This window comes from Alosa pseudoharengus, unplaced genomic scaffold (genome assembly GCF_046254945.1).
Source record: "Alosa pseudoharengus isolate Yale_2024_CS ecotype anadromous, Long Island Sound unplaced genomic scaffold, YU_APseudo_1.1 YU_APseudo_1.1_scf_1, whole genome shotgun sequence".
NCBI lineage: Eukaryota > Metazoa > Chordata > Actinopteri > Clupeiformes > Clupeidae > Alosa > Alosa pseudoharengus.
Window position 1 is genome coordinate 59421463 of NW_027468564.1, and position 26758 is coordinate 59448220.

The 26758-nt window shown below is 38.9% G+C and overlaps 1 protein-coding gene across 1 annotated transcript in view; it reads right to left on the reverse strand.

The window, feature by feature from the left end:
* hnrnpll (heterogeneous nuclear ribonucleoprotein L like) overlaps positions 1-26758 on the reverse strand; it is a 72408-nt gene continuing 45650 nt past the window's right edge. Inside the window, exons 9-13 of the mRNA XM_076295883.1 lie at positions 25385-25506; positions 19082-19283; positions 4265-4322; positions 2360-2458; positions 1-1817 (exon numbers count right to left, since the gene is read on the reverse strand). Of these exons, the coding sequence (XP_076151998.1) occupies positions 1762-1817; positions 2360-2458; positions 4265-4322; positions 19082-19283; positions 25385-25506 (537 nt within the window). The 3' untranslated portion in view covers positions 1-1761. The remainder of the gene's footprint in view (positions 1818-2359; positions 2459-4264; positions 4323-19081; positions 19284-25384; positions 25507-26758) is intronic.

Below are 26758 nucleotides of genomic sequence, written 5' to 3' on the forward strand. Positions count from 1 at the left end.
TTAGTTTGTAAGTTATAGGCCTTTTATTTAACTTTATTTGTTTGCATTGACATTTTTGTTATCATTTAAATATAATGTACTAAGAGTTAAACATTCATCACAATCATAACTAAAACAATTCTGAGGTGCGTTCAAATTCAGCAGCGGTGAACGTTCGTGGTAAATATGTTTTCTCTGAACAGATAAATTTGATTGATTTGGTGTAAACAGTCTATTGTAACGGTAACACTTCGCCCAGATCACGTCCAGGTCTACTGTCTGTTCACGGAGAATGACCTCCTCAAACTGTTTGCGAGTGTTCGCAAACGTTTGGCGAGAACTCAAGGCAAACAGAAAACTGTTTGCAAACATTCGCCTATGTTTGCAAATTTGAGCACACCTCTGCTTAGGGCACCAAAATGGCCCGGAACTAAATGAACACAAAACAAAGTTGGTCTTTCATGAAAGAAAATGATAAATTGTGACACATTGTCTTGATGATATATTACAATACAATCTACATTACAGTCTTTACAGATTTCACATCTTTTAATTATGTTCCTCAACAATTCTGATTATCTACAATGATGCAGGCACAAATACACTAAGGTCATTTAGGTTGATCCAACTAGGACATGTCTGACATATAGATTTATTGATTTTTTAGGAAGTACACAGCTTACAAGCAGTGCCAATGACATCATATTGACAACAAAATTACAGAAAAAAATCTAACAAAAGCCAAGTTGACAGATAGGCCTAAATGAATGAATTTAATCCCATTTCCTCCTGTACCAGGACAATCACTTAATGCAGATGCCAAATGGCATGCTAGAATAAAAGGACATGTTTAGGACATGATATTCAAAGAGAATAATGGATTGTAAAGAGAAATTGTGACATAATACAGACACCTTTAAGGGCCTCCTGTGTCAAATTTGTGTTAACACATTCACTAAAATCATGCTAAGCATTTCTTCACACATAAAACGGTATTGATGAAAGATAATCCAAGGAAAAACATACATACAGTACCTCTGAGCATGGTGTTGAGGTGGCGTATGCATCATATTTGTGATTTGCAGTAGGTGACACTAAGAGGAACTAACAGTGATGTAAGGAGGCTAAACAGTCCATATCAGTCATTACGGTACGATTTTCTCTGATGTATTTTTTCGGTGGGGCTATTATTATCTTAATTGGACTATCAACATAGCTATCGTGTCAGTTATATGGGAGTGGATCAACCAGTTAACTTGGTTTAAATAATGTTAAAAAAAACAGCTGTTTAATAAAAACAAGATGCATCGTTGCACACATGGATAAACCTTCAGGATGCACAACAAGCATCATATATGAAGTATGCATACATACATACAGTTCATACATTGGTGTATGCAGCATCCGTGGAGAGGTTTACCTGAAAGATGTACATGATAATCTGTTCAATCTAATGTGTCTCAGCCCATATGAGGATCACTGCAAGAGTGGATGTTAAGGGTGTAAATTTCAGGCTTATCTGACTCACGTTTGTGAAGAGACTTGGGCATTGTGTGCGATAACCAAAAGTGGGAAAGTGTGTACACACAGTAAATTGTTTTCTGTTGTTCAAAAGACTGATAGATTTGGCCATAGGTGTTTGCAACTTCCAATAAAGAAATAGTTATTTTAGTGCTTTGCACTTTGGCTCTTCCTTTGTACATGAGTTCTTTGATCTGCTATCCCATTCTTCTTTCTTAACATGAATACTCCATGGCTTATGTCCCTTTCTGGTTCTTCGGCTTATAGATGAGAAGAAGTGGAGAAACACAGCTTCAAAGTGTAAGGGTTGGATCCATCTAAAACAATAAACAAAGATTAGCAAGCAAAGAGAGTTAACATAGAAATTGGATTACACCAACTTTTTTGGAGTGTAATTACAATAATAGACCATGTCATGTCATGCCAGGCAATGAGGACTAAATACAGTGTGTTAAGGAAAAAAGTTTGGTAAGTCAGCATGAAAGGAATCATAGGCTAAATGTTTCTGGCAAAGCAGATTTTTTCAGTGGCCTTTTATGCCTAGCAGTGTCCATATTAGGAGCTTTTGGATGGATAAGATGTGTTGTGAAAACAAGGGCTTTACACCTAAGATAGAAGACAGTAGTCACAACAACCAGAAAAAGAGGAGGAAACCACTCTCCAGGATATTAATGCAAAATTCCTTGCACGACTTTAAGGGACATAACTGGTGTATATCAAAGTAGACTATATCTCTACTGTGCCTACAAATGCTCATGCTTGTAATTAACTTTTGTCATAACACTAAAAAGTGAATGACTAAACATGATAAGTCCAGGCCCTGAATGAAAAGTTGGTTTAAGAGTACTAGCACACTCACTTGGTATCCTGATCTGGTAATGGTTGAGCACTGTTAGCACCTCCACAGCATCTGTCTTGCTGTCAAACTCAAGCAGACCTGATATGGTTTTAGAGCTGGCTGGAGAGAGTAAACAAGCGAATAGTAGAAAAAAACATTATTACCGGTAGGCCAAACAGGCATTAAGTAAACAGGGGTCAGTCTCAGCAACTGAACTGTTTTAACTGCAGTAAAACACACTAAGCTGAGCATTACATACAGTATAGGCCTGTGTACACACACACACACACTACAAAAGCCTGAATATTACGGAGCCCCTAAGGGGACATCTAAAGTTTAGTTTCATGAGCGCTTTGAAACCTACAGTATTTCGCGCCATTGTGAACATCCTCCTACTAGGGATGTAATGATTACCGGTATAATGGTAAACTGCGATAAAAATGTTGATGATAACAATTACCGGTTTCTTTTCAAATATCATAATTATCACGGTTGATTACCGCGGTGTGGAAACCGTGTGTTTAATCCTTCCCAGCTTCATCCGAGCCTGCTTTTGACATACAGTAGGCCTGGTACAATAAAACAAAACTGGTACCCTACTGATTCTGTTGTCTAATTGATGGTTTTAACTACGATTCGGATTAGGCTACATCTGATTTTAAAAGGCGGAACATGTTCACCGCAAAATGTGCACTGTATCATGTAGCCACTCTGCGTCTTTTTATGTTCGCATCCACATTAAATCCATTCCACTCACGTTATCAGGAGGAGAATACAGTAGCCTAAAGTTTTATTTCAAACGCTTAATTTGGTCTCACTCATTGGATCCAAATAACAGAAATAGCAAACTCCAAGTTATGGTAGGGTAAGTTAAGCTATAAGCATATAGCCAATTAAACATGAAGAAAAAAAGTGAACAGGACACTTTTTTAAAAACTATTTCAGCTTGTATCAGTGCTTATATTGAACACAAAGAAATACCGTGATAATACCGAAAACCGTGATAATTTTGGTCACTATAACCGTGAGGTTAAATTTTCATACCGTTACATCCCTACCTCCTACTGTGCAGAATGCAGCCAGCTGTCACAGTCAGCAACAAGCTCCGGTTGATTAGAAAGGATAATGGCTGTCTGTCTGTCAGAGACCAAATTTCCCTCACGGGATCAAAAGAGTATATACTTATACTTATGAACATCCTCTTTCCTTATGTTTAATACATTCATTCTCCTTGCATTTTGTGTACATTCACCTATATCCGTGGAGTTGGCAGATGTTTGTAACTGTTTATAGATTAAAGTAATTGCCCGATCCAAATCGGTGTATCCCATGCACCAGAACCAGATTACAAGACTTCAAAATTTGTTTTAAATATCGTATGGAAACAATATAATGGTGACAACTTGCAAGCAAAGCAGCAATGCCCTTATAATGAAGACCTAGATTAAAATATAGTACTATAATACCGTAACTCCTGTACTAGTAGTTATTTCTCTAGCTGCCACTGTCTCCAATATGCCCCAGGCTACATCAATATACAGCAGGCTTTCATGTGCTCAGACAAAAGTTTTGCGTGCTCACACGAAAAGGTTTTGCCTAAGTACCTGAAACTTTCATGTGTGCACATGAAAGTTTTGCGTGCACACATGAAAGTTTCGTGTGAGCACATGAAACTAAACTTTATATATTTTTTTGCTCATGTCCCTTTAGGGGCTCCGTAGAATACACATAATAGTTTTACCATACAAGATCGATCAACATAATATGATTAAGGATAATCCTAACTACAGAGCAACTCTTGGAATCCCCTCTTGATATGGGTGTAACTGGGAACAAAATGTACAGTATGTAACAGTAGTGTGTTTAGTAGTATGAAGTATGTTTATTAAAATAATTCATATTATTATTAAAGAAAATAGAACTTACGTTTGGCATCAAAGACTTTGAACTTGATGAAACCAGGGACACCATGTTCTGAACATAACTAAATAAGAAAGAACTTTTTACATTTACAAATACAAATACATCTACTGTACTGTACTACTGTAGTTGACTCTCTTTATAGATAACTTAAAAGATAACTTTAAAGGAACCATATGTAAGATTGTGGCCAAAACTGGTACGGCAATCACTTTCAAAATACTGTAGAGCGGTGTATCCCCTCCCCCCTGACTGGCAGAGCTGGCAACCCGGATGCCGAAACACTACTGACTTCGTGATTAGTAGATAGGAGGGTGGCGCATCAGGCCAAAACACAACATGACAACATGAACATCAGTTGGGGGATGCAACTTCACTTTTTAAATGACAATAGCCTGGCCTGAGTACTGTTGTTAGTAATATAAGTATGATTTATTAATGTCTAGTGACATATCAGGGCCATTTTATGATTAAATGAAATACATTTCTTACATACGGTTCCTTTCAGTTTTTGCAACAGTATGTTGTAAGTTATAACTTATGACATACATAAGAATTCTGATACACATACAAGTCAAATATGTAAATCAAATTAGGGTCTATAGCAAAGTCCTTTTAGGCAAGTCCCTCCACTCGGCGGCCATTGCAACGCTTTTTGAGTACTCATTGGGCATCCTATTCGGCAGAAATGCACGTGCGCAAGGCTTCACGACACCAACCGTGCTCCAGCGGCGAGTTCACAACACATGATTGGCACGATGTCTGCACAACACAGCACATAATTGGCTCAATGTAGTCACATCACACCACATGATTGGCTCAATGTATTCATATTGTCATATGTCGACGTTTTGGCGAGGAAGGGGTGGGATATGTTTAGACAACGGCCATATTGGCGTTACAAACTAACCCCATGCATTTCTATTGAGGATTTTTTGAGTGCTGTGTCTCCTCATTAGAAAGTCTCTGTCTATAGCAGGGGTGGGCAACTAATTTCCCCAAGGGGCCACATGACAAACTGGGACTGTTGAGGAGGGCCGGACCCAAAATACCGAACTCAAGTCTGAACTCAATTCTGTTCAATTCAATTCTGTTCTTGTATAACATTAAGTAAATCATATGGTTTTGTTTACTAGTCGTAAGAACAGATAAAAATGTGAGGGAGACAAAGGAAAAACAGCAATATTTAATCTATGTCCAGTATTTAATCCTCATTCTCGAAAATGATTTTTTGACATTGATATTTTTTTCAGTTTTCAAAGACTGATATAAAAAAGTACTACAATATCTATATAATTAGGCTAGGTCATGAAAATGTGAAGGAGTCAGTACAACCGATAGGCCTGTGCCACCATTTCATCAACACTCAATAGCCTATTTCATCATTAAATCATTACCATCATTAAATTAACTATATGCAGAATTTGACTACAAAAATGTGGAGCAGACAATAGTAGGCTGTCATTAGTTAATCAACATGCACAAAGAAAACTATTTTAAAAATGTAGGCTATGTTTTTGCTTTAACTTTATGCACATAACTGTGATTGGTCAACTCGCTCTGTGTGTTGAGCCGGCTGCTTCAAGCAACCTGTGGGTAGTAGCATCATACTAGCTCGCTAACATAAGCTTTGCAAATAAACTCAGACATATTTTGGTTACAATTACGGGGTTATCCGATTGTAAAATGTCTATCTGCCAGTAACACTTCCTATCGCCAACGAGCAGCAGTAGGAGTTCGTTCTAACAACCTTTGCGGTGGTGAGCGACGAGACACGAAACTTTGAAAGGTTTACGCCGACGTAAAGGCAACTGCATTGTGTCGACGCAGAAGCATAGGCTACATTCTATTCACCAGCACATCAGTGAGGGTGTTTACGTCGTATGCATCCACGCACAAATGTATGGGCGTACAAATAGCAGTCGCTTTCAAAATAAAAACAACGATATTGATTTGCATGCATTATCTCTATGCTAGGCTCTTGACTAATTGTTCTTACGCGGGCCGGTCAGGGAAAGCTCACGGGCCGTATGTGGCCCGCGGGCCGTATGTTGCCCATGTATGGTCTATAGGCACTGAAAATAACTCAACCAAAATACATACTGTAGTAATACTATTTTTTCAGACGTTGACCGTTGCCACGATGTGCTACATAGAGTACAATTACAGTTGTGGACACATTTGTTGGGACCCTTCCACGAAAAAGGAAGAACCCTCAACTTTTCTCTGAAAGAATCCAAAACTTAGCATTCATCACTATTTACTTCATGTTTAATGCCAATCAGACTTTGCTTTAAACTCTTAAATCAACAGAACAGTTTAGATAATAAAACAAATGAACATGGCATGGACAAAAAATATGATATCCTTTACCTAGTAGTGTGTTGGTGTGTTGCACAGCCTTTACAGGCAAGCACTACCAACAAGCATTTTCTGTGGTTCTTAATTACACTTCTGCACCTGACAACAGGTAGCTTGGCCCACTTATCCTAAATAAACTGCTACAGCTGTCTCAGGTTCAAAGGGTGCCTTCTGCAGACCACATGTTTAGGCTTTTTCCATTGATGTATTCAGCCCTAGGCTCATAGAAGACCACTTCAGAATAGTCCACTGCTTTTATTCATAGCCATTCTTTGGTGCTTTTAATTTTGTTTTGGGTAATTATCTTCCCTTTTTGCACAGATTCAAGGAACCCCAGGCTAAACACAGCAAAGCAGCCCCATAACTGTATAACCACACCTTACTCCATGGTGTTCTTTTCTTTGAAAGCTTCATCTTTTTGTCTGTGAACATAGAGGTATATGACTTGTCAAAGTTCCAGTTTCAACTCATCAGTCCTATAAGGACTGTTCATCCAGATGGATTGTAACTTACAATATAATTTTTTACCAGTTCCAGTCTGGCTTTTTAGGTATTTCTTTCAAACAGTGTTGTTCTCCAAGATGCCCACTGCTGTCCAAAAGGTGACAGATGTGATCAGATACTGATGTACCTTGACTTTGGATTTCACCTTGGAAGTATTCTTTAGCTCTTTGTCTTTTAATTTGTCAAAAATTTTGTCCAGGCCATTTCAGAATATCTTTATTAAATAAACCTTGCTGTGCTTTACTCTACTGCATACCAAAATGTAGTGCCCATTGATGAGGGAAATACAGTAGTTTAGTTTCGCATTTTATTTGTGATGATCCAAATTATAGATTTACACGATTAGCCTACTTTACCCATACAAATTAATGGCTACTGTGCTTTTGGTTGACACGCAGCCTCCTCCATCATCCTCCTCCAGTGTTAGATACATATTTTGATAGCTGCCATTTCCCCTTAGCAGGGGCAGAGTGGGACACTAAGGTGCCGTCTACACAGGGACGATGAAATTGTTATTTTTGTGAAAACAATAACGTTTTTAATAACTTTGGTCTTGTGTCCACATGACAATGTCATTTTAGGCACCTGAAAACGCACTTTTCCAATAACAGGTTCCAGAGTGGGAATTTAAAAAAAAATGCAGCCCTATGATTGCTTTGTGGACATAGCCTCGTGAGACCATCCTGATCTCGCGAGCTTCAGATTTTCACTTGCAGATCAGTCTGGCATCTCTCCGATAGAGAAAATTTGGAGCAGTTCACCAAACGAATGTCCAATCAGCGTTGGTTTTGACGTGGGTTTAGGTGTGACGCGACTTCCACGGATGAGATGAGCATAGCTATCGCTAAAGTTTTATCCGAATATTAGAGTATTCCTGGGGAAGCTAGGAAGCTAGGAGTCTGCAATGTAGCTGGGAGGAATGAAGGAATTGATTTGGACCGTCTATCACCAACATAGGTGGTGATAGACAGATGGTTTATCCAATCAGCTAACCAGTATTTTTGCTCATTATTTATGCGGAGCAAATGCAAAGCAATCCATCTGGCGGAGTCAGGTTAGTATGGACAGGCAAAACTGTACTTTTCAACCAAGGGGGTTCAGAAAGCATACTGTACCCCGTATCAGAGGCTCTGAGCATAGGCCTACCTGTCAACTCTCCCACATATTTGAACTTGTTTTCCTGCTGTCTTACCATTTTAATATTTTCCTGTAAAATATCCCATATTTTAATACTCTCATAACATTAGCCCTACCACCGGACCTGTCAGTCTCTGTACTGTTGTCCTGTTGCTACCCCCTTGCCCTTCCAGTGAAACGGATGTTTTAAAAGCATTGTTTTGCTTGCTTTAAGGCAACATTAAAGTGATATAAGCCTATTTAAGATAATTTAGTTTATGTGAGAACATGATTTGACGCCAATCTATAAGCAAAGTCACATTAGACCTAACTCCATACCTCATTTAGTTAGTGCAGCAGTTTTGTAGTCTGAATTCTTGCTGTTAGCAGAAGGACAGCAACAGAAAGATTTTTCCCTTATTTTGTGTGAGAAACCCTAGAAATCTCCCTTATTTTCAATGCTCAATGTTGACAGCTACGGCTCTAAGGCTAATCGTGGGCCACTTGGAGTTAGCATTCAATTGACCCCTATTCATTTTGGCGTCACTTTGATATCAAATAACTTTACGTCTGAAGTGTATTAAGTCTTTATATGATAATTTTCTATTTCCAGAGAAACACAACATTGTGTGACTGGCTTCATCACCTCGTATGAAGTATGAACTTTTTTCTAAACAAACGCTAAAAGTTATGAGCATGTGACTTTCAGTCGCAGAAGTAACAGTATTCTCTAGATAAGAAACTCGAAGGCAGACTAAGGGAAAGTCCACGGGTACGTTATTTAGGAAAGCAATGAGGAACAAAAACAAGTGATGTTTTGTTGGGTTGGTACTCGTCAGAACAAATCACCTATCAAAGGCTGCACTTGAACTTGGAGCACTCTGCACATTATTAATTTGCTTAGCGCGGCTACCAGGCTACTTACTGTGTTTCAGTCCGTTTCTCTGTTGAGTCTTTGTCACTCAACTGACACTGAGGGTCATGCACATGCAGAGGGGGGAGCTATGGGTGCCTGAGCCCCTGCCCCTTTGCCTAGGAATGTCCAAAAGTGCCCTTTTGAGTGGCCATTTAAATTATCAATGCTTCATAAAATTACTCATAAACATTTAAAAATTAACCTGTGAAAAAATTATTTGAGAATAAAAAATGTTTAAAAGTAAGTAAAGGTGGTGGCCTCATCTACCTGCGCTGCTGCCGGTAGGTGACGTCATAGGCTATCAACGTGACCTTTCAATTTTGCCTGCCTGCAAGATCCGCTCATGGTATCGTTGTTTTAAGAGACGGTGAAAAGCAGATTAAGATCAATAGACATTCTGTTTCCAAAAACATTTAGCTGATGTTGAAAAATAAACTATAACATTTATCTTGTTTTGTAGTGTCATTTTGAAGTATATGTTTGCCAGCAAAAAGCTTTTTAACAAGCATAATTTTAAACAGAATTAGTGGTGCTGTTCACTGTGGAAGACCTAACATTGCTGGAGCTTAATCGAGCTGTTACTGAGCTGCAATGCTAGCAATAACTGCCATGGTAGCTGCCTTGACTTCACCGAGCTACTGATCTACGGTTTGGCTGCTCAAGGCACGAGTAGAAAAGGGCAGGCAGGTAGCTGTTAAGAAATATGCTCCCTACTTCATCTTCCCGTAAAAGATGGGCAGTGTTGTGCGTGAACGAGTTCAAAAGAACGCGTTCATTGAACACGCTCATTTTTTCGTGAACGTTGAACTGAACGCAACACATTTTTTAATAAAGAACTTGAACGTGAATTAGTTCACATTATGTGTCATGAACGGCAGACATCACTGTAAATGAACGTTGGAATTTGTTTTCCATTGAAAACTGAGTGACATCTGTTTTCTCTTTTGAAACGCAACGAGAGAAAGTTCCTCCCTCCTGTATTCTCGCTGGTGCCGCTTTGTATCACCAGACAGAAATGGTTTTGACATTGTGTGCGCAATGCATTGCGGGCAACGTAGTGTCCGGCTGAGAATTCCGCACAGCGTTACCCGTGATGAATTGCAGCAGAGCGGGGTAGGCATAGCAACGACGAGAGCGCGGAGGGCTGGAGGAGCGAGAGAGAGAGACAGACCAATGACGAGAGTGAGAGAAAGCGCTGCAATTTAAAAAAAAAATGGCTAGTGGAAGTGATGGCACGGAGACTGGTCTACCTTGTCTGTACTGCTGCAAGTTTCATCATCTGGTAAGAAACCCACAATTGCAGTGTCATGAGCAAATGTCTACAATGAGCAGCTTCAAAGAACGTAGGCTATAGTGATTTCTAGCTCGTAGGACCTAGTGTGAAAAAAAGTATTTATTTGAATATCTCACGAAAAAAGTCAAATGAACTGAACTTTGAACTAGTTCAGAATTAAAATTGTGAACTTTGAACGTGAACTGTTCACTTTGAGCATGTATGAACTGAACTTGAACTAGTTCAGAAAAGCTGTGAACTGGCACAACACTGAAGATGGGAAGATCTTTTCCCATCTGTTGATGCTGTTCACTGTGAAAGACCTGTCACTAACATTGCTGGAGCTTAATCGAGCTGTTACTGAGCTGCAATGCTAGCAATAACTGCCATGGTAGCTGCCTTGCCCTCACTGAGCTACTGATCTACGATTTGGCTGCTGCATCTGACCAGAGAGACTGCTCAGGACTTCAGCTTCACACTGATCTGCGCTTCTAGAGCTCTGCTGGTAGCCTAGTGTAGCCTGATTAGACTGTTCTGGGGCACCATAGTGTGCCTTGGGGCTCAGGACTAGAGTCACCACATAGACTTAAGTTACCAATATCTTCATAAGAAGTTCTCACAAAATATCTTAAGCAGATTCACAAAGGTGTTTTTAAACCTCAGAAGTGTTTCCAGCTTCGTTCTTATCATGCCGAATCCAATTTCTTCTTTATTCTTCTTAAGTTGACATGCCAGTTGTTTTTAATTAGCATAGGTAAACATCTCATCAGTCCCCCAAAAAGGGCATAATACTGCAGGGCTGTGTAAGGACCAGCCTTTTGGCCAACTCTTTTTACATTTCTAAAGAATGCCCTTTGCAGTCAATTTACATCTGTGTGGGTACTCTCTATTGTCTTAGGCTACCTCTACACGAAACCAATGGGTGTATTTTCTCTTACCGCTTTCACACCATAACGATACCGGTAAAGAAAAAACTTGTGTGCATAAACAGAGGTGAAAGCGGCTAAAAGTGCTGTAGTGCATGTGCCAGACCAGTCGATGGCGCCGGGCTGTGCAGAGGCTTCACATTTAATTTGCGTAGAAGACAAAACATAATTGAAACATTTTGTTAAGCAGTCGCATGAAATAAGGAGACTACAGACAATTCGGTTTTCAATTCAACTGTTAAACTAATAAAGTTAATTTTCAGTGACTGCTATGTCGAATTTCAAATTCTTATGTATTGCATTAGGTCTGTAGCCATTACGAGCCAGACCCACATTAAAATGTAGGGTCTGGGCACTCACCGTTCGCAGTGCTAAGTCCAAGGGGCGGGATAATCAGTTGTCTTTCAAATTCCCTCTGCACGCAATAGGACAGCGGCAGCGCTATGAGTCCCATGCGTTTCCCACCAGCGGAGCTAGTTGGCTAGTTCAAACGTTTGCCAACTTAATAAAAGCTTAACTCGTGTCACACTGTTCGCCAACAGCAACATCCATCTTATTTGTTTTCAAGTAGCAGGGAATTCAAGCCAAACTGTTGCAACTCTGCCATCAATCATTATGTTAAGCCCACCTAACGACTCTATACACGATTTCATTGGCCTGATTGAGTATCGATTTCTGGAGCTCACAAGCCAACGGAGAGTTGCTAGACTAGCCCTGGCAGCCCTGGCAGCAAATGTAATTTGCTGCCGCTAGGGGTGCGTCTAGATTTCTAGGCTATTAGGTCTGAGCACCACTGGAGAAAACATTAACATGAGTCAGTCATAGGTTGTAGTAAGCTAATGTTTAACTAAGTTAAGCTAACGGTGTGCTTCTAACTTGGCTGATATATTGTGCACATAAATCATGACAGGGGAAAGAAAAAAACATTTTGATATGATAAACAAATGCTTTGGTTTGTTCTGACAAGCAGCGTGTCAGGTCGAGTGCAGTGGCTGAGTTGAGGGGTGGGCTATGTCGTCATAAAATTGCTGGCTGTGCCGTCTAAACGGCAAAAGTTAGCCGGCAGTTTCAAAAAATCCCACTAAGGAAAAACTACAAAAACTACCGGTTACAGCCTCCTAAAATGCCTAACCGATAACATAAATTCACCAGTTTAAAAAAAAACAGCATCGCGCGACAGGCCCTTAGCGAGCCATGGCCAAGATTCTCAACACCCCCACTCATACATCTTCATGCATCGAGTGGCCATTTGGCCTCCGCTCTCGACACCCTGTTGAGAGCTTAATTCAATCCTGGGTTCACCTGGGACCACAGGAAAATATCTGAACTCTAAGATTTGTGTCAAAGGAGGAATCTGCTTGTGTTTTGATCAAAGAACTTTCCTCCACTACACAGGAGGACAAGCTAAACTAATTAGCATACAGCAAAACTCAAATCCACCAGAGCAACTATTCTGATGGTTACCTTGTACAGTAAATGTGTGTCGTGAGAATAATACATTCATGTTTGGTCTTGAATTAATACTTGTAATGTGGGCAGCAGTCTGATCATGGTTTCATTACAATTTAATGTATCTGTGCATAGTTGTAGACTAAGAACTACACTTTAGTCTAAAGGTATGATATACACCTGGGCAAAACCCATCCCTCTCAGATAACAGAGACCCTGATTAGCCGGGGGTGGCCCAAGTCATTGATAAAAGAGAAGAATATTCTCAGCTCACTCTCTTTTTATCTTGGCTCTTGTGTCTTTGGCTCTTTTCTTCTGCCTCTTTCTTTGACGGGCCAGGCTCTGACCTGCTCCATCTCTTTCTCCCTCTCTTTCATTCTATCTTCCTCTCTCTCCCTCTCATTCTCTTCTCAAGTTAGAAAGGAAGGTAATAGGGAAAATGAAACGTGGCGATTTTCTAGGCTGATTTGACATTGAACTATACTCTAGTAGACACACAGGTCTACCTTGCATTGTCACCAAACGAATTGAGTCCTATTTATGTCTTTGCCTTGAAAAAGTAAATATCAACCTAATCAGAACAAAACTGAGATTATTTTATTTGGTAACAAAGAGGATAGAGCACAAATAGGTGCTTACTTAGAATCTAAAGCACTTACAACTAGGACTCAAGTAAGAAACTTGGAAGTCATCTTAGATGGGGACCTGACTATGAATGATCACATCAAAAGCATGACTAAATCAGCATTCTGGCATCTCAGAAACATAGCTAAGATCAGAGATTTTGTTTCTAGACAGGATTTAGAAAAGCTTATTCATGCTTTCATATCCTGTAGGGTAGATTATTGTAATAGTCTCCTAAGGGACCGTTTGTTATTTATAAACGGGGCCACCGGAGGAAAATAGGGGAGGGTCATGTCTTTTTATTCTTTGTTGAGGGGAGGGTCACCTAACTTTTTTTTGTCACCCATCTTTTGTATTAATGAAAACAGCAAAAATACGGAAAATGTCAACATCCCTCCCCATTAACGTTGGAAGGTTGGAGCAACAAAGTAGCCTACTTTATTCACGCCTAACAGCCTCCATTTGGTCAACTTTATCCAGCCCTAAAAAAGCTAAATTTAACTTTGGTTTACCTGTAGTTTACCGTGTAGCCTAGCCTAACTTTAAACAGTGTGCATGCTTATAAAGCATACTTGTGCTTCATTCATCCACACATCCAGCTCCTAACGTTTTGACTAGCATTTCTACCAATTGACCTTGTTCCTGCCCATCTCTAGCTTTGCTGAGCTCCATCCTTTCTGTTTTTGTTGTTTGCAAAAAAATATAAAGTAGGCCCTATTTATTGGTAACCAGCAACAAGTGCAATTTGTTCATCGCTGTCATTCTCTCTCCAACAAAAATGTGTTACGTTCCAAGTAGCAGTGCGTAATTCTGCTTCATAAAGTTGAACAAATACATTGGTCATATAAATAGCCAGTTTATGGTCTACAGTGTAGAGTTGGTAAGTTATGGTAGGCCAACTTGGAGTGAATATACAGGGGGATTTCTTTGGCTCTTAGCCTGGCAGGTGCGCACGTAGACATAGCCTACGGCCGAACACTGCAAGCGCCAATGAATCATGCTCTCACGACAACCACGTCGTTAACTTAAATAGGCCTACTGTAGGTTAACATCACTCTGAGTTCGCATTCAAGCAAGCAAAACAATGATTTGAATACATCTGTTTCTCTGGAAGGGCAAGGGGTAACAACAGGACAACACAGAGACAGGCCAGAATGCAGGACTACTGTTATGAGAGTATTACAGTAATATGGGATATTCTACGGGAAAATATTAAAACAGCAAGACAGCGGGGAAAAGTTAAAATGATAGGCCTAAACCCGGAAAAAGTTGGCATGTTAGGTATTTTTCGGTCCCTGTGATTATTTGTAAAATTGTGCAAACGGTCTTTTCAAGTCATTTGAGAAGGAAGGAGTGAAGCATGCTCCCAAATTGACAAGGTCATGTGTTGAATTTGTTATTACCCAGTGTGCTTTGTTGAATGGTCTCAATGTTTTATTGTTTTATTTCATGTGAATACTTACTAGAGGAGTAACTTATTTCAAGTAGCCTAGGCTAATGCAGTTGAAGGAAGTGTGCATTTAGTTTCCATGCTTATTGTGTTTCCACAACAATGTTAGTGAATAAATCTACTGAAATGGCCACCATCTTGGTGAAGTGTGATGTGTAAGATCAGAAAGCAGAGGGTGAGTTTAGAACGATAGCTTACGTCGATGTGTTTTCATAGCGCTTTATAACGTGGGCGGAAAGTATCGACAATTGGCCGTTGAAAATTTTCTTGCATGCAGGGGAGGGTCATGCAACTTTTGATTGAAGCACTCAAAATCCCTCCGGTGACCCCATTTATAAATAACGAACGGTCCCTAACTGGCCTCCCCAAAAAGTACATTAGACAGATTCAATTAATTCGAAACGCTGCTGCTAAACTGTTAACCAAGACTAAAAAGAGAGATCATATTACACCCATTCTTAAATCTTTACATTGGCTCCAAGTTAATTTCAGAATTGATTTCAAGGTTCTACTCCTAGTATATAAGTCACTGAATGGACTTGGCCCCAAATATTTTTTCTGAAATGCTTCCCCAATATACACCTAGTAGAGAGCTTAGATCTACTGAAACCTGTCAATTAATAGTCCCCAGGGTTAAAACCAAACAAGGAGAAATTACATTTAGCTATTATGCCACACAGTGCTGGAATCCGCTTCCAATAGATATTAGATTTTTCCCAACACTAGAGTGTTTTAAAAAGAAACTAAAAACTGAACTTTTTCATTCTGCATTTATTGATTAGTTTTTAGGTTTATTTGTAATTAATTAATTTATTTATTTCTATTTTACCTCCTATTCATTCAGTCTTATTCCCCCTTGATCTATTTTATTATTTTATTGTATTAATTGTATTATTACTATTATTATTACTGTTAATCTTTTATTTTTATTTGTTTCTTTTAAGCACATTGAATGACATTTTGTATGATAATGTGCTATATAAATAAACTTGAACTTGAACTCTCAATAAACTGCTGCAGCTCAAACTTGTTGCTGGAAGTAGCCTATGGGGACTATTTTCAGGTGCTGCGTGATGTCATTGCTCGCTCATGGTACGCTCACAATGAAATGCATGTTTCATTTTCTGTTACTCTAATTACACTTTCTAATTTGAGAAAAGACAAGTTTTAAATAGGAAAATTACCGGAAATCTTAGTCACTTTTAAGCGTGATGCTAGCAGGCGAGGCGAGATGCTAATGATCTAATCCGATTTAATGATCTATGCTAGGCTGGAGCTAAAAGTGGTATCGCTAGACTCAGAGAATGGCTGGATGAACTGGAGAAAGGTAAAAATCAATTGTTTAACTCGAGGGGAGGTGGAAAATGAGCATAATTCCCCAAATGGTGGAATATCCCTTTAAAGCAGGGGTGGGCAACTAATTTCCCCAAGGGGCCACATGACAAACTGGGACTGTTGAGGAGGGCCGGACCCAAAATACCGAACTCAAGTCTGAACTCAATTCTGTCCAATTCTATTCTGTTCTTGTATAACATTAAGTAAATCATATGGTTTTGTTTACTACTCGTAAGAACAGATGAAAATGTGAGGGAGACAAAGGAAAAACAGCAATAGGCTATTTAATCTATGTCCAGTATTTAATCCTCATTCTCGAAAACGATTTTTTGACATTGACATTTATTTTTTCAGTTTTCAAAGACTGATATAAAAAAGTACTACAATATCTATATAATTAGGCTAGGCCATGAAAATGTGAAGGAGTCAGTACAACCATAGGCCTGTGCCACCATTTCATCAACACTCAGCAATATTTCATCATTAAATCATTACCATCATTAAATTAACTCTATGCAGAATTACTATGAAAATGTGGAGCAGACAATAGTAGGCTGTTATTAGTTAATCAACATTCACAAAGAAAATTATTTTAAAAATGTAGGCTATGTTTTTGCTTTAACTTTATGCACAAAACTGTGATTGGTCAACTCGCCCTGTGTTGAGCCGGCTGCTTCAAGCAACCTGTGGGTAGTAGCATCATACTAGTTCGCTAACATAAGCTTTGTAAATAAACTCAGACATATTTTGGTTACAATGACGAGGTTATCCGAATGTAAACTATCTATCTGCCAGTAACGTTTTGAAATTAACACTTCGTATCGCCAACAAACAGCAGGAGTTCGTTCTGACAACCTTTGCGGTGGTGATCGACGCAGATATAAGACACACAAAACTTTGAAAGGTTTACGCCGACTTAAAGGCAACTGCATTGTGTCGACGCAGAAGCATAAATTCTATTCACCAGGGGCCTGTACTACGAAGCGGGGACCAGGTTATGTTCTTGGTTAACCCGAGGTTTCCGTTAACCACACCCTTTATAAGTACCACCCCTCCACTAACAATTTCTCCCGAGACATGTCGGCGTACCTGGATGATCCATACGACATTGGAGCGCAAATCGTGAGGGACTCTCTTCGCAGGGCGAGGGGTTTTAGAGACCGCCAGAAAATATATATAGCCTACCCGGACGATATTCTCTTAAACATATAGATTGTCAGCCGAGGGAATTCGTTATCTTTGTCAGATGATCTAGGAAGACGTCTCATAGCAATGCCCGTACGTGGACATTCATGTATTCAATCGGTGATGCAAGAATACTGTATGTCCTAAAATAAATCGGACATAGCCTACAGTAGGCCTAATAAATAAAAATCACCATTTTAACAAACTTGTTGAATTGAATGTCATATTACTGTACCCTGCACATAAAGGCTACACATTTCCACAGCACCAGAATCCGACCGAATGCCTCCCTCAACCCCCTCCATAATCGGCCTTCCACTATTATTTGCGATGGCCAACTCCTCTGCTACTGTAAAACACTCTGGTGCCTTACAGTAGTGTTCAAAGACACCTTTTTCTTGTTAGCTGTAAAACAGAGGCCAAGTGAAGGCTATAAGCATAGGCCTACATGTTTTCATAATTAAGAAATATTAATGCAAGCTATGACTATATAAACCACTATTCTGAATAATGTGTTTGTGTTTCATTTTCACCTGCTGCCATGTGTGTTTGGCAATGGTGTTGCATCTGAAATGTTCACAGGATTAGGCATAGCCTACACTAAATCAGTCAATGGGGCTACTTAAATATTCAATTATCCTTATTACTGTAATCTATATGCCCACTTCTAAATTGTGTTGCATCTGTAGGCATTTCTATGAACTCAAAATAAGTAATTTAATTATTTCAACTCATTAAATACATTCCGCAAGCTACTAATCCTCCGTATTTGAAGAACATGTGGAAATAAAACTTTACTTTTAGGCATTTAGGATCTGCAATACGTTGCCAACAGCCTTGCCAGCTTGCTTTGTTCACTGCCGACGTATTTGATTTTTGTCGTAGAGTGGGTTTTAATTCCTCATAACTTGTCATAAATAATTGTGCATTCCTCATCCGTAAAATAAGGTGAACGCGTCATCACTGAAAGTGGTGATTTGCGCTGCAACCCGCCCCTTTTATGTGAACGCGCACAAACTCCAATGAGGTTAACCCCGGCTCAACAAATCAACTTCATAATCAGCGTCGTAGTACCGATTAACACCACTAAAGATAACCAGGTTTTGTCAACCCCGGTTTAACAAAGTAACCCTGGGTTACATCTGGGTAGGTTAAGCTCCCTTCGTAGTACAGGCCCCAGCACATCAGTGAGGGTGTTTACATCGTATGCATCCACGCACAAATGTATGGGCGTACAAATAGCAGTCGCTTTCAAAATAAAAGCAACGATATTGATTTGCGTGCATTATCTCTATGCTAGGCTCTTGACTATTGTTCTTTCACGGACCTTACGCGGGCCGGTCAGGGAAAGCCCACGGGCCGGATGTGGCCCGCGGGCCGTATGTTGCCCATGTATGCTTTAAAGACTCTCAAGAATCAATGCTATATAAATAAATGTGCCTTGCCTTATTTACCTAAATCAGACCCTAAGACGTTTTAGCTTACCAACCTATATTTCTCTCTTGAGTAGCTTTGCCATAGTTCCTCTTCCAGTGTGAGATATTTGGTCTCTTGCAAAGCTATGCATTCAAAGAAGCTTCCTTACTAGTGTGCTTTGTGCCTGCTATAACTGCCACCATTCTACCTCAAAATCCTCTTACACTTTTTACAGCATAACGATATAACTTTTGGAATGGTAACATACCCTTCGTAGCTCATCCTCTGTCACACAAGGAGGTACATTGTAAAAATGGAGGACACACGATGGTGGCTGAATAATGTTCTTAGAGGCCTGCCCAGCACTTGTGAATCTGTTGTTGCGAGTCATAGCAAAGTCCTTGTAGCTGCTGGAGCCATCCTCAAGTTCAAAGACCTGGCTTGGGATGACTGCCTGCTGCTTGGACACACTGTAGAGAAAATGATATGTTGAGGAAAGAGTGCAAAATGAGACATGGCATTATAAAAATGAAGCTTATGTGAAGTCTACCACACTATAAGGTTGAACAGCTATATCTAATTCAGAAAATAATAACACTACTGCCATGCTACTGAAAAGCGTAGTTAAGCTAATAACACCTCTACTTATAGTGACACTACTGCCCAACACTGATAGTCTGTAAGCATTAGCCTTTATGTTAGTCTTGGGGCTATGTCCACTATAGCCCATGATTATGTTCTTAAATACATTAAACATTGTGAAAGAAAACTGGTTGATATGCCTGATCATGGATGGTGAAAATTCTGATCCAAGAAAATAAAAACAAGTCACCTATGGCCAGGTCATTGACTGAGTGGGAAAATACTATTATATTATAATATATATAATAGTAACTATAACTATATATATTATAATATTTGGATAACTTAATAGCCAGTGACACACACACACAGAGACTTTATCTCTGGTTCAGTTTTACTTTCTTAATGACAATGAGTCATTCCGTGTCAAATCAGACAAAATCCAGGAAAATGGTTGCAGCACCGACAAAAAAGGAGTTTAGATTCCATAACTAAAACCTGTAAAATATTTGTGTTCACTTCTATTGTTTTCATAGTCTTAGTAAAGTACCAATATTGTACCAATTCCCTTTCACAGAATAAATGCATGTAGTTACAGGTGTTTTGGGAACACCAAAATGAACATTTACAATAAACAATAGATTTTAGCGCCCCCTCAGGTGAAACACAGCATAGCATTTTGCTCCTTTTACAAGGCATTAAAACAGAATGGCTATATTTTCCTTCCCATATTTCAAAAAGAATGACATTCCTAATATCTTGAAAATGAAAAAGATGCCAAATATATCGAATTATGTACTAGAAATAATATTTTAACCGTTGACCTAGAATAAATAAGTTTTCAAAGGCCATTTGAGTATCTTTATACGTCTTCTTATACAGTGAATATTGATGTCCTGTCGTGGTAGTGGCTGGGACTGTCACCCTTTTTCCTTCATACAATAACAGACTCTGACTCAGAACAATATTTGGGTATACAGGCTGACTGCACCACTTACCAGTGTTGTTACCAACCACACCTGTGCTGCATCATATAAGTGCTAAAAGCTGCAGAGGCCAATTTCTTTGCATTTTACAGCATTTTTTTTGCTACAAGCCATGGTAAGAGTGTGTGTTGGCATTGGTGGCACTGTTAAGCGTCTAGCTGCCAGAGTCCAGAGGATGGCCAGATCCTCTCAGCTATTTATTTCTTCAACTGGTGTAAGTGTAGTGTAAAGAAGGAGTTAATATCTTATAAAAGGAGCAAAATGCTATGCTGTGTTTCACCTGAGGGGGCGCTAAAATCTATTGTTTATTGTAAATGTTTATTTTGGTGTTCCCAAAACACCTGTAACTACATGCATTTATTCTGTGAATGGGGCTTGGTACAATATTGGTACTTTACACATTAAATATCCATATACTTAGCTATTTTCACATATATTTTTATGGTCCTACTAGCTACCCCACATGCCATTTCAGTTGCTTGAAAATGACACAAAAATACAAACACGCCTTCTTTTATCCTTATTATTGTCATGGTCATTTGATATGGAGACTTTCATAAACTGATGTATTTGAAGAAGAAATAGTGACTGATACCAAATGAAAAAAACTGCTTTTAAATACCCTCAATATCACACTTAATGCACATTTTTCCAAAATCTAGGGCCCTTTCGAAAGTCAGGAGACATTTAGTAGACTTTAAATTGTTTACACATGTTTTTTATGAGTTGGTCTTCCACTCTAGAAATTTGAGGAGGCTAGGGAAAATATTTGTCAAGATAATAATACCCAAACATGGCACATGTTTTTCAAGCTGAAAAAATGAAAGAATTTCAAGGTCTGAAAAAGCTACGAAGACAGAAGATTTGCACAGAAATATTTTCACAGGCCTTGGTTTTAGGACCCATTGATGATATAGACAAGGGGCCTCATTTATAAAGCGTTCTTACGCACAGATTTGATCTTAGACGGTGCGTACGCTCAAATCCATGCCAACGCTCAGATTTATAAAAACCGTCTTTGACGTGGAAAAGTGCTTATCTCCACGTCGGGTTCAAACTTGACGTACGACTATTTCCTTGTGGTATTGCCGGGGTACTGCAAGTAATCAGAGGTCTAAGTGCGATGCATTTTCAAAACTCATGTCTTTCTTTGCCATATATGATCAATATCATGAGATTTTTAAAGACGTTTTTGGACGCAGCTTAATGTTTCATGGTTTGGCATAAAACTGCTAATGAGAACTATAGCCCACTTAAGAAAGTGAAAAAACGTATAGCTTACTTATTTCATAATATCTATATAATAAAAAAAACACCAAGACCTACGATAGAATGATTGAAACATTCTTACAGGTGATCTAGTATATTTAGTATTCTCACCAATCTAATATTGACCATAAAATGTCCAATTGTCCTCGTTTAGGAGAGGAAAAGTACATTTGTTCCAGGGATGTAGTGATAAAATAAGAGGTGGGTGAACTATGAATTCTGAAATCTCGGTGAGGTGGACTGCGCCATGCGGTATCAGATTTAAAAAAAAGGCATTTGAACATGTTTGATAATGGTGGAGGTTATTGTGCAGTATTGGGAATATAGGATAGTATTGGATAATACAGTTTTGAATGTTAAAAGTGAATAAACTCTTTTGAGAGGTGGATAAACTCTAATAAGAGGTGGGTAGGCCTAAACTCTATTTCTGAAATGTCAGAGGTGGATAAACTGTGTTTACTCGCGTTTAGCCTCCACTACATCCTAATTTGCGCTCATAGGCCTATTCCCAGCTCCGTAACAGAAAGGTAATATTTGAATGTAAGCTATACAATGTAGGCTATAGATATTTTATATCATATATAGCCTACACAACCAAGGGACGGAAGTTATCCTCTGAAGGCAGAGCATCTTCATATTTAGTGTTGCGTCGGAGTTGCGTAAAGAGGTGCAGAGCTCGCACCTGTTTGCTTTTTTTGACTGGCAGTGCCCAAGATCAGATGACAATACGTGAGTTGGATAATGTAGGCTAAAATATAAAGGTAGGCTTAAAGCAAACAATAAAGGACAATGTTTAAGCCATTGGACATTATTGAAAGAAAACGATAGCAAAGATATGCAGAATGAATTAATAATGACCGGCGAACTAGGCTACTTTTTCAGCAAAAACATAGCCTATCCTAAAAGAAACGTTAAGCCTACATGACATATCACGCTTATAATTTAGTCCTCTATTTTGTAGGCTAAATCAGCATATTACCCTGGGTCATATTGGAAACGTACAGTAGCCTACTGTAGGCTACCATAATGTATAGGATTATGCTGTAGGCCTAGAGGTCTTTCCTTCATAAGGTAGGCCTACCCAATTTTTTTTTCTACAAAGTAGGCCTAAACATACTAAATGTTGATTATTCACATTACTGCAAGCAAAAGGAATGAAAGCGAGCAGAGGACAATGGACATGGATGCATACGATCTCTTTCCAGAAAGCTTTGCTGGAAAAAAACATAATTAGTTAAGCTATTCGAACGACGCATATAGGCTAGTTAACATCAGATGGCATAGGCTAGGCCTATACTAATGTTTTTAATATATCATTTTACATTGGCTACAGCTTTTAGGCCATTGATTTCATTAAAACATACTGTATGCTAATGATATTGATGAGGGGGTGTTTACAAGGCGGAGACCTAAAACCATCCTGCTGCGCACAAGTTGACGTTCATTTGTGATTTATAATGGGCACATCTGGAAGGGTGGCCTAAGCACGTTTTTTTGTGCGTACATTAGTTTTCTCTGAATCACACGTACGATCATTTCAGAAATGATCTAAGATCAAATTAAGGATGATTTCTACGCAACACTTTTATAAATGAGGCCCCTGAGCGTTGGCATGGATTTGAGCGAACGCACGGTCTAAGATCAAATCTGTGCGTAAGAACACTTTATAAATGAGGCCCCAGGGGCCTCATTTATAAAAGGGTTGCGTAAAAACCATCCTTCATTTGATCTTAGATCATTTCTGAAATGATCGTACGTGCGATTCAGAGAAAACGAACGTACGCACAAAAAAACGTGCGTACACCACCCTTCCAGATGTGCCGATTATAAATCACAAATGAACGTCAACTTGTGCGCAGCCGGATGGTTTTAGGTCTCCGCCTTGTAAACACCCCCTCATCAATATCATTAGCATATGTTTTAATGAAATCAATGGCCTAAAAGCTGTAGCCTATGTAAAATTATATATAAACACTGTATAGGCCTAGCCTATGCCATCTGATGTTAACTAGCCTATATGCGTCAGTTCGAATAGCTTAACTAATTATGTTTTTTCCAGCAAAGCTTTCTGGAAAGAGATCGCATCCATGTCCATTGTCCTCTGCTCGCTTTCATTCCTTTTGCTTGCAGTAATGTGAATAATCAGCATTTATGTTTAGGCCTACTCTGATTTAGCCTACAAAACAGAGGACTAAATTATAAGCGTGATATGTCATGTAGGCTTAACGTTTCTTTTAGGATAGGCATATCTTTGCTATCGTTTTCTTTCAATAATGTCCAATGGCTTAAACATTGTCCTTTGCTTTAGGCCTACCTTTATATTTTAGCCTACATTATTCAACTCACGTATTCTCATCTGATCTTGGGCACTGCCAGTCAAAAAAACAAACAGGTGCGCGCTCTGCACCTCTTTACGCAATTCCGATGCAACACTAAATATGAAGATGCCCTGCTTTCAGAGGATAACTTCCGTCCCTTGGTTGTGTAGGCTATATATGATATAAAATATATATAGCCTACATTGTATAGCTTACAGTCAAATATTACCTTTCTGTTACGAAGCTGGGAATAGGCCTATGAGCGCAAATTAGGATGTAGTGGAGGCTAAACGCGAGTAAACGCAGTTTATCCACCTCTGAAATTTCAGAAATAGAGTTTAGGCCTACCCACCTCTTATTAGAGTTTATCCACCTCTCAAAAAAAGTTTATTCACTTTTAACATTCAAAACTGTATGATCAAATACTATCCTATATTCCCAATACTGCACAATAACCTCCAACATGATCAAACTGTTCGAATGCCTTTTTGAATGCCTTCCTCTCCTAAACGAGGGCAATTGGACATTTGATGGTCAATATTAGATTGGTGAGAACACTAAATATACTAGATCACCTGTAAGAATGTTTCAATTATTCTATCGTAGGTCTTGGTGGGTTTTTTTTAGATATTGTGAAATAAGTAAGCTATAGGCTACGTCTTTTCACTTTCTTAAGTGGGCTATAGTTCTCATTAGCAGTTTTATGCCAAACCATGAAACATTAAGCTGCGTCCAAAAACGTCTTTAAAAATCTTCTGATATTAATCATGCATATGGCAAAGAAAGACATGATATCGTTGGTCTTGGAATTTTGAAAATGCATCGCACTTAGACCTCAGATTACTTGCAGTACCCCGGCATTACCACAAGGAAATGGTCTTACGTCAAGTTTGAACCTGACGTGGAGATAAGCACTTTTCCACGTCAAAGACGGTTTTTATAAATCTGAGCGTTGGCATGGATTTGAGCGTACGCACGGTCTAAGATCAAATCTGTGCGTAAGAACGCTTTATAAATGAGGCCCCAGGTCTGAACAAAATCTGAGACAGTGCAGCAACAACCGTATCTGATTTGACACGGAAGAACTCCAATGTTTTTTTGTTTTTTTTTGTTTAAGTCAAAACTTTGCTGTCTCTGTTTTTGCTCCATACTGCCTTTGGTAATCACTATATAACTATGAAATAGAGTTAAAATGATAGAATGATATTATGATGTATATGATCTGAATTTCATGATTTTATTTCTTTGTAAAATTAACAGGGTAATGTATTCAAAAAGTGCTGTGCTTTCAAATCTCTTCTAATATCTGCTCAGTGTAGGCAATATCTATGTACAACCCAAGCCACAAACCTAAATGCACAGCAAGTAAACACATTATATGCCACTGATGAAAGGCAAGAGAAAGATGCCTCTCACCAGACATTAAGCCTCTTGCTGAAGACCTTGATGTTGTTGAGGTGTGTGATGGCTCGGTCCACAGCATATTCATCACCCATCTCCACCAATGCTGTGCCTGGCACACTCTTCATGAACTTCACCTGACAGAATCAAAGGGAATCTCAAACATCTAAGTGCTTTACTTAAGTATGCAAACTTTAACAATGTCATTATTTTCAGATAAAAAGCTAATACAAGCCCATTAATACATTAGATAGATAGATAGATAGATACTTTATTGATCTTTATTGATTAAAGAATTAAACCCCATTAAACCCGACCTTCCATAAATAGTTAAAAATAAAGCTATTTTTTTAAGTGTTAGGTGTTCCAATCATTAAACTAGGGGTCTGCCAAATAATTTGACTCCAAATTTCTCCCCTTAAAAAAATTATTACAAAAATAATCTATAAATATATCAGCGAAGAGAGGGGATGATGTTTGTTTCAAAAATCGAAAGTGGCTGTGATAAACGATAGTAGCAAAGCCTACAAAATTGAAGTCGGAAGAACATCAAATGTAAGTACTGTACATTGTACATAACTAATGTACTAATGTACATAACTAGTGATGTGATTTATTATCAATTTGTAAAGGTTATACAAAGTAGGATGTAATGTTAGGAATCCCTGATCAATGTGATCAAAATCACTCTCCCAGCCTAACCAAAGTTAACGCAAAGTCTACACCCATTACAAAACATTTCCCAATGGAGAGTGCCCAGACTCTCTTCACTAAGTGAAACAAAGCAGTGAGTCTGGTGAAACCAGGCTAAAGGTGCACAGCTCCAAAAGGATGAATACCAGAGGGGTTGCAGAATGTCATTCTTGGGTGGATCTTTGGCTTATTTGAGGAGGTAACAAAAAATAGCTAAATGGGCACCAACGGTATGAAACACAATGTTTTAGTGCAGATCTTCAATGAGACAAGGACCCCTTGTCAGATACACAGGACCCTTAGCCTAGCCTTTGAAAATGTGTGTGTTGCTAAACCAGGCAAATAAAATAAGCTAATGTGTAGGGTTGTCTAGTGCCATTTGTAGTGGTGTTGTAGACCAAAACAATTCAAAACCATTACAATAATAATTATTCAAAGATTCATACTGTATATGTATAGAACATCTCATGCATCAGTTTTGGAGAGCCATATCCAATGAAAAATAAAAGGTACATTTTATTTTAAGCTATGATGAACTAGAACAGGGGTTCCAAAACTTTAACATGACAAGGACTTGGTCTTGGCTACAAGGTTCTAACCAAGGCCCTTCTTTTGCAGGATGTCGTCTAACCCATCGACGATACTAAAAATACTAAAAGCCTGTTTGTGTGTAAGGGGGGGGTGAGGAAAAGGTGT